The following is a 12396-nucleotide window of genomic DNA, read 5'->3' as shown; positions in this document are numbered from 1 at the left end:
ATACATCCAAAAGTTGGTTTTTTGAAAAGATCAATAAAATAGATAAACCTTTGGAAAAGGTTTATCTAACCAGGAAAAAAAAGAATAAAATCTCTAATTTCATCAATCAGAAATGGTAACGATAAAATAACAACAGACCCCTCGGAAATTCAAAAAATCCTTAACGAATACTACAAGAAACTCTACTCTCAGAAATATGAAAATCTGAAAGAAATCGACCAATACCTGGAAGTACACCACCTACCAAGACTTAGCCAGAATGAAATGGAAATGTTGAACAGGCCTATATCAAGTTCTGAAATAGCATCAACTATACAAAATTTCCCTAAAAAGAAAAGCCCAGGACGAGATAGCTTTACGTCAGAATTCTACCAAACCTTTAAAGAAGAACTAGTACCTATATTACTAAACCTCTTCCAAAATATAGAAAAAGAAGGAATATTACCCAACACATTCTACGAAGGAAACATCACCTTGATCCCCAAACCAGGGAAAGATTCAACAAGAAAAGAAAATTATAGACCAATATCGCTAATGAATATTGATGCTAAAATACTCAATAAGATCCTAACAAACAGAATCCAACAACGCATCAGAAAAATTATACACCACAACCAAGTGGGATTTATCCCAGGGTCTCAAGGCTGGTTCAATATACGTAAATCTATAAATGTAATTCAGCACATAAACAAACTAAGAAATAAGGACCATATGATTCTTTCAATTGATGCAGAAAAAGCTTTTGATAATATCCAGCGTATCTTCATGATCAGAACACTTAAGAAAATTGGTATAGAAGGGACATTTCTTAAACTAATAGAGGCCATCTACAGCAAACCCACAGCCAATATCGTATTGAATGGAGTTAAATTGAAATCATTTCCAGTTAGATAAGGAACCAGACAAGGTTGCCCATTGTCTCCATTGCTCTTTAACATTGTAATGGAAGTTTTAGCCATTGCAATTAGGGAAGAAAAGGCGATCAAGTGTATCCATATAGGTTCAGATCAAACTTTCACTCTTCGCAGATGATATGATCGTATATCTAGAAAACACTAGGAATTCTACTACAAAACTTTTAGAAGTGATCAAGGAATACAGCAATGTCTCAGGCTACAAAATCAACACCCATAAATCTGTAGCCTTTATATATACCAACAATAACCAACCCAAAAAAACAGTCAAGGACTCTATCCCATTCACAGTAGTGCCAAAGAAGATGAAATATTTGGGAATTTACCTAACAAAGGACGTGAAAGATCTCTACAAAGAGAACTATGAAACTTTAAGAAAAGAAATAGCTGAAGATGTTAACAAATGGAAAAACATACCATGCTCATGGCTGGGAAGAATCAACATTGTTAAAATGTCTATACTACCCAAAGCAATATACAGTTTTAATGCAATTCCTATAAAGCTCCATTGTCATATTTTAGAGATCTTGAAAAAATAATACTTTGTTTTATATGGAATCAGAAAAAACCTCGAATAGCCAAAACATTACTCAGCAATAAAAACACAACAGGAGGAATCACGCTACCAGACCTGAAACTGTACTATAAATTGATAGTGATCAAAACAGCATGGTAATGGCACAAAAACAGAGAAGTAGATGTCTGGAGCAGAATAGAGAACCAAGAGATGGATCCAGCTACTTACCGTTATTTGATCTTTGACAAGCCAATTAAAAACATTCAGTGGGGAAAAGATTCCCTATTTAACAAATGGTGCTGGGTGAACTGGCTGGCAACCTGTAGAAGATTGAAACTGGACCCACACCTTTCACCATTAACTAAGATAGACTCTCACTGGATAAAAGATTTAAACTTAAGACATGAAACTATAAAAATACTTGAAGAAAGTGCAGGGAAAACTCTTGAAGGAATCGGCCTGCGTGAATATTTTATGAGGAGGACCCCCAGGCAATGAAGCAGTATCAAAAATACACTACTGGGACCTGATCAAACTAAAAAGCTTCTGCACAGCCAAGAACATAGTAAGTAAAGCAAGCAGACAGCCCTCAGAATGGGAGAAAATATTTGCAGGTTATACCTCCGATAAAGGTCTAATAACCAGAATCCACAGAGAACCCAAACGTATTAGCAAGAAAAGAACACGTGATCCCATCTCAGGGTGGGCAAGGGACTTGAAGAGAAACTTCTCTAAAGAAGATAGATGCACGATCTACAAACACATGAAAAAAAGCTCATCATCCTTAATCATCAGAGAAATGCAAATCAAAACTACTTTGAGATATCACCTAACCCCAGTAAGAGTAGCCCACATAACAAAATCCCAAAACCAGAGATGTTAGCATGGATTGGAGAAAAGGGCACACTTCTACACTGCTGATGGGAATGCACACTAATAGGTTCCTTCTGGAAGGATGTTTGGAGAATACTTAGAGACCTAAAAATAGACCTGCCATTCGATCCTATAATTCCTTTACTAGGTTTATACCCAGAAGACCAAAAATCACAATATAACAAAGACATCTGTACCAGAATGTTTATTGCAGCCCAATTCATAATTGCTAAGTCATGGAAGAAGCCCAAGTGCCCATCGACCCATGAATGGATTAGAAAATTGTGGTACATGTATACCATGGAATACTATGCAGCCTTAAAGAAAGATGGAGACTTTACCTCTTTCATGTTTACATGGATGGAGCTGGAACATATTCTTCTTAGCAAAGTATCTCAGGAATGGAAGAAAAAGTATCCAATGTACTCAGCCCTACTATGAAGCTAAATTATAGCTTTCACATGACGGCTATAACCCAACTGTAGCACAAGACTATGAGGAAAGGGCCAAGGAAGGGGAAGGGAGGGGGGAGGTTAGGGTGGAGGGAGGGCGATGGGTGGGGCCACACCTACGGTGCATCTTAGAATGGGTACAGGCGAAACTTACTAAAGGCAGAATACAAATGTCTACATACAATAACTAAGAAAATGCCACGAAGGCTACGTTGAACAATTTGATGAGAATATTTCAGATTGTATATGAAACCAGCACATTGTACCCCTTGATTGCACTAATGTACACAGCTATGATTTAACAATAATAAAAAAAAAGAACAAAGCAGGAAGAATCAGTGTACCTGATGACAACCCTGGAGATCAAAGCTGTGTGGGACTACAGAGGGGCAGACACACCGATTAAGGGGACAAAAAGAGCCCAGAAAGAGACCCACATAAGTATGTCCAAGCATTTCTGCAGACAAAGGAGAGCCTTGTCAACAAGGCAACAGTGGCATAGCAATGGGACGCGTAGCAATGGGACGTCCACAGGAAAGGAAGAGGAGGAGAAACACCTCAGTCTTGTGTCTCACACCTTATACAAAAATTAATTCAAAATGGATCATGAATTTAAATGAAACCCTACAAAACTTTTAGGAAAAACTTAGGGAACAATATTTGGGATCTAGAGCTAGACATTACAAGCATGCACCAAAAAAGAAAATACTGATAAATGGGACCTCTTTTAAAACTTTTGCTCTGCCAAAGTCCCTGTTCAGAGGATGAAAAGACAGGCCACACACTGAGAAAATATTTATACCTGTCTGACAAAGGACTTGTGTACAGAATATTTACAAACTCTCAAAACTCAACAGTGAAATAATAAGCAGGACCAGACATGGCTCACACCTGTAACCCCAGCGCTCTGGGAGGCCAAGGTGGGTAGATTCCTTGAGCTCAGAAGTTCAAGACCAAGAGACCAATCCAAGCGAGAGAGAGACCCTGTCTCTAATTAAATCAGAATAACTAGCCAGGCATTGTGGTGGGCGCCTGAGACAGAAGTTCAAGGATCGCTTGAGCCCAGGCATTTGAGGTTTGCTGTGAGCTATCGTGTGTACTCTACCCAGGCCAACAAAGTGAGACTCTATCTCAAAAAAAAAAAAGAAAAAAAAATTTCAGCTTAAAAAGCAGCAAAAGAAACGAAGAGACATTTCAAGAGGAGGATAGGCAAAATAAGCCCTGCGAAGATGCCAGTTCAGAAAAAATGGGAATGGGAAATGCAGATCAGAGCACAGTGGGATGTCACACCTATTCAAATAACTAAAATAAGGCAACGCCCATGGCCATACCCAGTGCCCTGGGTAGAGTACATAGCTTAGTGGGTAGGGTGCAGGTCACAGTACACCCAGACTGGCAGGTTCCCCAGCCAGCTAAAACAACAGCTGCAAAAAAAAAAAAAAAAATAGCCCAGCGTTGTGGCAGGGGCGCCTGTTGTCTCAACTACTTGGGAGGCCGAGGCAAGAGAATCACTTGAGCCCAGGAGTTGGAGGTTGCTGTGAGCTGTGATGCCACAGAACTCTACCCAGGGCAACAGCTGAGACTCTGTCTCAAAAAAGGGGGGGGAGGGGCCTAAAATAAAAGGCAGTGATAACACCAAACACTGGCAAAGATGAGGGGAAACACAACCACTCATACGTTGCTGGCAGGAATGTGAAATGGTATAGCCATTCTGGAAACAGCTTGGCAGCTTATTCCAAATTGCACTCCTGGGCGTTCATCCCGGAGACATGAAGACTTTTTGCTCACATCAAAACCAAAACTTGCATGTGAATGTTCGTAACACCTATACAAAGTGTCATAATTAAGTCCGGGAACTTGGCACTTGGCACTCATGTTGGAAGCACCGTACAAACAGCTCAGTAAGGTCCATAACTTTGGCACATCCGTGTGTCACGGTGGTGTTGGTGTCAACGTGCGGCAGTGTCTTGCTAGATGGCATTCATTAGTGTTGCATGTTTTTTCGGGTCGTCGTGAGAATGTCGGAGTTTGAATTAGAGCAAAGAACAAATATTAAATTTCTTGTTAAACTTAGCAAGAGTGGACATGAAATCAGGGACATATTAGTCCAAGTTTATGGGGATAATGTCATAAGGAAAACGGCAGTGTACAAATGGCTTAAACATTTTTCTGAGGGGAGAGAGTGTCACTTATGAAGAGATATCCGGGTGGCCAGTAATGAGAAGAACTGATGAAAACACCGCAAAAATTCATCAAAGTGTGCATCAAAATTGTTGGCTGACTGTGAGAAGCACAGCAGATCAAATCAACATCAATAGAAAAACAGGAAAATCTTGGGCAGCGCCTGTGGCTCAGTGAGTAGGGCACCGGCCCCATATGCCGAGGGTGGCGGGTTCAGACCCAGCCCCAGCCAAACTGCAACAGAAAAATGGCCGAGCGTTGTGGCGCGCGCCTGTAGTCCCAGCTGCTCAGGAGGCTGAGGCAAGAGAATCGCGTAGGCCCAAGAGTTAGAGGTTGCTGTGAGCCGTGTGACGCCACGGCACTCTACCCGAGGGCGGTACAGTGAGACTCTGTCTCTACAAAAAAAAAAAAAAGAAAGAAAGAAAAAGAAAAACAGGAAAATCTTAACTAAACATCCTGGCATGAGAAAGGCATGGCTCTTACATCACCAGATTGCACCAGCTCACACGGCACTGTCTATGGGGGAGTTTTTAGCCACTAAATTAGTAACTATACTGGAACTCCCTCCCTACTCATCTGATCTGGCCCCCAGTGACTTTTTTCTTTAACCAAAGATGAAATATTGAAAGGAAACAACAGCCTGAAGGTTGACTGAGCCCAGGAATTCAAAGTGACAGAGAGCTATGATCACGCTACTACCTGGGTGACAAGAGTGAGACCACGTTCCAAAGAAAAAAAAAGCAAACAAGAAAGGGAACGCATGTTTGATTTATTCAACAGCTTGGATAAACCTCTAGGGAATTACACTGAGCAAAAGTAGCCAATCCCAAAATGTCACTTACTATGTGACTGAATTCATGTAACACTTTCTAAATGACACCATTTTAAAGAAGGCAGATGAGTGGTGGCCAGGAATTAGGGTCAGGGTGGGGACAGGAGGAGGTGGTTGTCATTATAAAAGAGCTGCAGGAGCAACCCTGCAGAACTGGACTCTTCAGTACCTTGCCTGTGGGCACGAACCTCCCTGGGGGATGAAACTGTGTAGCATGTAATGGGCACACACCAAGGAGGACATGTAAAACTGGGCAAACCGGGCTGAGTCAGGGCGTGGGCATCGCCTTGACTATCGCTCTTGCTATGGTTTTGTAACATGGTCCCATTAGGGAAAGCTGAGCAAACCATACACCACATCACTGTCTTATTTCTTAGAACTGCATGTGACTCTACAATTATCTCAATAAAAATTTCAGCTAAGAAATTTCATGCTACTACTTTTTTCTAAGGAAGTATCCAGAAGGGTCTGTGTAGGAATAATAATGGTCATGCTACTGCTGCTTCTTTTTTTTTTGGTAGAGACAGAGTTTCACCTTATGGCCCTCGGTAGAGTGCCATGGTATCACATAGCTCACAGCAACCCCCAACTCTTGGGCTTAAGCGATTCTCTTGCCTCAGCCTCCCAAGTAGCCGGGACTACAGGTGCCCGCCACAACACCCAGCTATTTTTTTGTTGCAGTTCGGCCGGGGCCGGGTTTGAACCCGCCACCCTCGGTATATGGGGCTGGCACCTTACCGACTGAGCCACAGGTGCTGCCCTTTTTTTTTTTTTTTTTTTGAGACAGAGTCTCACTATGTTGCTTGGTAGAGTGCCATGGTGTCATAACTCTCAGCAACCTCAAACTCCCGGGCTCAAGTGATTCTCTCGCATCAGCTTCCCAAGTAGTTGGGACTACAGGCGCCTTCCCTGACACCTGGCTATTTTTAGGGGTAGGTTTTCGCTCTTGCTTAGGCTGGTCTTGAACACCTCAGCTCAAGCAATCTGCCCATCTCAGCCTCCCAAAGTGTTACGGTTACAGGTCTGAGCCACCGTGCCTGGCCTGTGGTCACGCTTCTCCGTGAGTTGTTTTCAATAAAGAAACCAGACACACCTGGGATCCTGACGAAAAGCAGAAAACTGTCTTTTCTTTATTTTCACACAGAGTGCTTTGCTTCTGACACCAAATGTGGGGCAGTTTTCACATATCAACTAACTGGGCACTGAATGGATGTCCAATAATTCAGTTTACTTCTGACACTATGTACGTGGCATCAGTGTCCGATCTCATAGGTTAAGGGCTCAATCACACAAGATAGCCCTCACTTCAGATGCCAGTCGGAAGTCTTGGCCCTTGGCACTTCTGCTCAAGCAGGTGTAAATCAGGGGCTCCTGTGCTCCCTGCCTTGAGGTGGATAATTTGCTAGAATGGCTCACAGAACTCAGGGAAACACGTTTACCAGTTTATTATAAAAGACACGATAAAAGATACACACGGTCAGATGAAAAGGTGCCCAGAATCATAAGACAAAGTTGGGACCCCTCCCAGAAGCTTCTGTCCCGAAGGAGCTGGAGTGTGCCCCCTCCCCCCAAACGTGGATACATTTGTCAACCTAGGAGCTCTCTGAATCCCACTGTTCAGGGATTTTTCTGGAGACTTCATCATGTAGGCATGTTGGATTATTAATTCAATCTCCAGCCTCTCTGACCTTCCCAGAGATTAGGGAATGGGTCTGAAAGTTCCAGTCTTTCTGGTGACCAGCCCCAATCTGACAGCCACCAAGAGTTGCCTCATTAGAACAAAGGGTATCTGTATTGCTCAGGAAATTCCAGTGGATTGAGGAACCGTGTGTAAGATGCTGCTGTCACCCCATCACTCAGGAAATGACAGGGTTTGGGAGCTCTATGTCAGGAACCAGGGCAAACACGAGACCTTCTTTCTTGGTATGTCTCAACTGCAGAGGGCTGTGTGCTCACACTTGCCATGCAGGGTCAGGCAGCTACAGCTGTGATGTGGGGGACTCATAAGTGGAAACAGCAGTTCACAAAGGAGTACGTATAGCACAATATTTCTTCTTTTCTTAATCTACAGTGTAGTATAAAGACCTGGACAATACATGTACCTAATTGTTCTCAAAGTTATCCTTTCGGGATGTGACTTTTTTTCTTTTTTAAAGAATTTTTGCTGCTGTCTGAACTATTTAGGAGGAATGGCATTCTTGTTACTATTAGGGCATGTGTCCCATGCAATATTTGTATTTTTATCTGCTAAATCTGGCAATTTCAGCTATGATCATAAACTCCAAAGCCATTTCCACCTTGAAAAATAAGACAGAAGCACCCCCCAGCCTGGTGTCCCCATGCCAACATGGGTAGAGGACTCACATCGTCCACCTGAACCCTCTGCTCTGGGGAGACCCCCCACACACACACACCTGGCTCTGGGTCCAGCCTCTGTTGCTTACTAAGGACCCTGAGGGGATTTTCTCAGTTCTCCCCACTGGGTCATTCTCTCACTACCTCCTGCACACCTCCACCGGCTTAGGAGCCCCTTAAGCCCCTTCCTTCCTGGCTCACTGTGGCCCCAGCACAGGCCTCGTCTCCCAACTGCAGGGCTCCAGCTGTTGGACTCTGCCTGAGTGCTCCTTCCCAGGCAGGCCAGGCACCCCACCCAAGCCACAAGCCCCCTGCCCTGGAGCCACCAGTTTTCCTCCTGGCGCTTCTGTTATGAACCTCCCCCTGCCCTCTCCTCTCCTCCCCAAAGCTCCATTTCCCCTTAATTCACTGTCCCCTGCTAGGTAGTTCACCTGCTGCTTCTCCCACGGTCATCCCTCACCAAATGTCCCTTTGCTCTCCAGAGTCCCCTCCTGGAGCCCGCTCACTGCCCCACCACACCTTCAACCGCATCCCCTGACCCCAAGAAGAGTCCAGCTGCAGCTGAACACACCAGCCCTTCCCAGTCCCCCGCAGCCTCTCTCTTCGCCCTTTCCCTTTAGGAAAGTTGGCTGGCTGGAGGATCCCACCCTCGGGGCCTCCGCCCGGACGGAGGCTCAGTCTGGAGGTGCGCGGGGGCCTGGCCTGTGCAGGTCGCTACACCTGCCTCTGCCACTGTCCTCACCCTTTCTTGCGCAGAGGAAGTGGCATTACCGTCATTCCGTTGCTTGAGACTTGGCAGTGGGGGGTGAACCTGAACCGCTGCCTGCCATGGGGTGCAGCTTACTGCCGCCTGGCCCGCACGAGCTTCCGGCGGCGTCAGCCACTGCCCCGGACTGGCGGCGCAGTGACATCCAGGTACGCCCTCGCTCTGGTGGCCGTCCCGTCCCATCCAGCGGCGCAGCTCGAGGCTCAGGACCGGCCGCGGCAGCCTCTCCAAAGAGCACCTGCCCGCCAGAGGCCCAGTTCCAGAATGGAGCGCTCCTATCTGCCGATAGGGGCAGGGGCTTCCCCCAGTCTCCCACCACCCCGGGGGCCGAAGAGGTTTTAGGACTCGCAGACCAGACAGACCCGGAAGGGGGAGACAGAAGGGGAGCGAGTTCCGGTTCCCTAGTGCCAGCGCGCAACTCCTCCCCAGCCCCGAGGTGCGCCCTGCCCGCCACCGCCTCCCGAGAGCGCCCGGGCCGGCAGCGCCGCGGGGCTTCTCCGAGTGCTGGGCGCTGTTCGAGGGACCTGGCTCCGGATTGTCAAGGGTCCCGCGGGCCGGGGACGACCCCACGCCGGGCTTTGGGCTCACATCGCCTCCTTTCATGGGCGCGCGCCCCGGGCTCCCGAAGGAGACTGGAACACAGAGGGGGTCCCCGCGGGGCCGCAGATAGGCGGGGCTAACGCAGGCGGCCGGTGGGGGTTCTGTGACACTCGCTGGCCCGCGGCGGGTGCTGAGGGTCCCTAAGTCCCGCGCGGGCGTCTCCCCCTCCCGGCCTTTCCGCGGCCAGCTTCTTGGGGCGAGGCCGGCGGAAGGAAGAAAGGCAAGCGGGCTCGGGCGCGGCGCAGGGTTTCCGAGACCCGGTGAGGAGTCAGCTCCACCCCTGCGAAGCAACCCTCACCACCTGCTGCATGGAGCGGGGCGGGCGGGGGTTGACGTGAATGAGGGGGACAGTGTGGTGCGGTCCCTATCGTGAATGCTCGGAGCCTTCTCCTGCAGCGTGCAGCTGCCCTTCCCTTTAAAGAGACCCCCTCCCCATCCCCCGTCCTCCTGGCGGGCAGCTCTGGAACCTCCTCTGCGCACATAGTCCCGAAAGGGAGGCAGGGAGGATTACAGAGGTGTCGCGGACCCCAAACATGAGAGCTCCCCGTGGGGCTCCGTCCCCCGCACCCCACTGTAGGCTGTGAGACTCTCAGTAGGGTCACCCTCCTTCCAGTCCTGGGCCTCAGGACCCTGGCACAGCAAGGTCTGTGCCTCTCCAGTGACCATTGGCCACCGAGGTCAGTTGACCCAGCTGGACTCATTAATTCACAACTGTGAAGCTCATCCCAGATCACACCACTTGGAGGTGAACCCTGCATGGGCCACAGTACTCCAAGCACAGAGGAGGGTCACCTGCCTGGGGCAGCCCCCTTTGGTGTTCTGGCTTCACCATTAGCATACTCCAATGTGTCCCACTTGGACATCAGGTGATAGGGCCACCCTACACACAAATCAAGACCCTTCCTGCGAGGAGTCAAGATAACAGGCCATGCCTGATCGGCTTGCACAATTTGGAAGGAACAGGAGGGACCTGTCGCCCTGCCCTGGTTGGGGCAGCACTCACCAATGGGTCCCTCTGGGAAGAATTGCTGCTCTTCAGCTCCAGCAATCTCCTATTTCCACACTCAGCTCAGTGTGGGGGCTCAATCAACCTGGGCATAATCTGTCAGTGCACACACCCAATAAGTCCCTGCCTTCCTGCAACGCCAGTGGGAGTGGGAGTGTCAGTGCCGGCCGTGAACAGATACACTACTCTATGTTGGAGAGAAACAAACCCAGGAGAGGGGATGAGGAAAGAAGTCTTGCTTTATAGACAATACTCAGGTTAACCTCCCCAATACGGTGACACTGGGCAAAGGTTTGAAGTGAGAGCATGACTGGCAGGTATCAAGAGTAGAGCATTCCAGACAGAGAAAACAGCTGTGCAAAGGCCCTGAGGAGAACCACCGAGGATGGGGGTGGCTGCAGCATGACTGATGAGGGAAGAGCAGGTACAGATGCTGTAGCCTGGCAGCCCCTCGAAGGCCTGGCTTCATCAGGTGCAGATGCTGTAGCCTGGCAGCCCTTCGAAGGCCTGGCTTCATCAGTACACAGCTTCTGCGTCCACTCCTCAGCTTTGCTCCTGAAAGGAACAGCACTGTTGGCACTACCTCCATGAACCCACATGGCTGCGTGGCTGTCTACCACCAATACAGCTGCATTTAGGACACTAACTGACATCAGAACTTCGTATGATTTTTCACACATCCTGAAATATTTTTCTTATTTTGATTTCCCCCCAATTAAAAATGAGAAAACTATTCTTAGCTCAGGGGTGGTGCAAAAACAGAATAGTGATGAGCCCAGCCGCAGAGCAGGGGTGGACGCGAAGGGGAAGGGCTCTGAGCAGAGGGAGGCATGACCTAAGTCAATCTAGTTACTGAGTTAAGGCAGGAATTGCTAGATTAACTTCCTAACCATTTCAGGGGTGTCCAACCTTTTTTAGTCTGACATATATTGGAAGAAGTTGTCTTGGGACACACATTAAATATACAAACATTAACTAATGCTGATTAGCCAAAAAAAAAAAAAAGGCCCCTGTATGCTGTTCTTGATATCCTACACCATAGATAAGAAGAAAATCTCTCCCAAAAGATCAGCACAAGTCTGTGGACCGCAGGTTAGACACCCCTGCGTAAGTTAACATAAGGTGAACTCATTTGCCTCGTTTTTCATACATAAACAGCGGTGGTCTAAGCGTCACAAACGAGGGAGCTCTGGACCAAATTCAGTCTGTAGAACTTATCTAGTCTGCACATAAATCTGCGTAAGGAAATTCTACTTTAAAAGTCCAGATTTTGGGCGGCGCCTGTGGCTCAGTGGGTAGGGCGCCGGCCCCACATGCCGAGGGTGATGGGTTCAAACCCGGCCCCAGCCAAATTGCAACAAAAAAATAGCCGGGCGTTGTGGCGGGCGCCTGTGTGTCCCAGCTACTTGGGAGGCTGAGGCAAGAGAATCGCCTAAACCCAGGAGTTGGAGGTTGCTGTGAGCTGTGATGTTACACCACTCTACCGAGGGTGACAAAGTGAGACTCTGTCTCTACAAAAAAAAAAAAAGTCCAGACTTTTCCCAAACCGCGAAAAGGCTCGAATTCCTACGTGGTCTGCCTGGGGATCCGCAGTCATGTAGGCCCGGTCCCAGGGCCTCGTGGCCGGCCGACCCTGCCGGGGTCAAGTCCTAATCCCAACTCTCCGCACCCGGGCCCAACGGGGAAGCCCCTTATCGCCTTAGACTTAAGGACTTAACTGCCCCGCCCTCGAGGGTCCTGCGGCGTTGCACAAAAGCGGGTCGCGGACACCGCGCCAAGTAAGCGGGGCCCAGAGGGCCCGGGGTCTCCACTACCTAGCAAAGCGCTCCGCAGGGTAGGGATCCCCGAACTCCGAGCGGTAGGAAGCACCCACCGCGGCTGGGTCAGCCTACAGCCCGGG

General features: G+C 48.2%; 1 protein-coding gene across 6 annotated transcripts in view; it reads right to left on the bottom strand.

The window, feature by feature from the left end:
* BRD1 (bromodomain containing 1) overlaps positions 1–9254 on the bottom strand; it is a 64105-nt gene extending 54851 nt beyond the window's left edge. For 3 of the 6 annotated variants that reach the window (XM_053583593.1, XM_053583594.1, XM_053583596.1), the window contains exon 1: positions 8896–9251. In XM_053583593.1, coding sequence (XP_053439568.1) covers positions 8896–9073 — 178 coding nt within the window. In that variant the 5' untranslated portion in view covers positions 9074–9251. Of the gene's footprint in view, positions 1–8895 lie in introns of all 6 variants that reach the window. The other 3 variants (XM_053583595.1, XM_053583597.1, XR_008378774.1) reach the window with 2 other exon arrangements.
* Between the last annotated feature and the right edge of the window lie 3142 nt (positions 9255–12396).

The sequence above is a fragment of the Nycticebus coucang genome, chromosome 3 (genome assembly GCF_027406575.1).
Source record: "Nycticebus coucang isolate mNycCou1 chromosome 3, mNycCou1.pri, whole genome shotgun sequence".
Classification (NCBI taxonomy): Eukaryota; Metazoa; Chordata; class Mammalia; order Primates; family Lorisidae; genus Nycticebus; species Nycticebus coucang.
The sequence above is the reverse complement of the archived record's forward strand: the minus strand, read 5'-3'. Positions and strand labels throughout refer to the sequence as shown.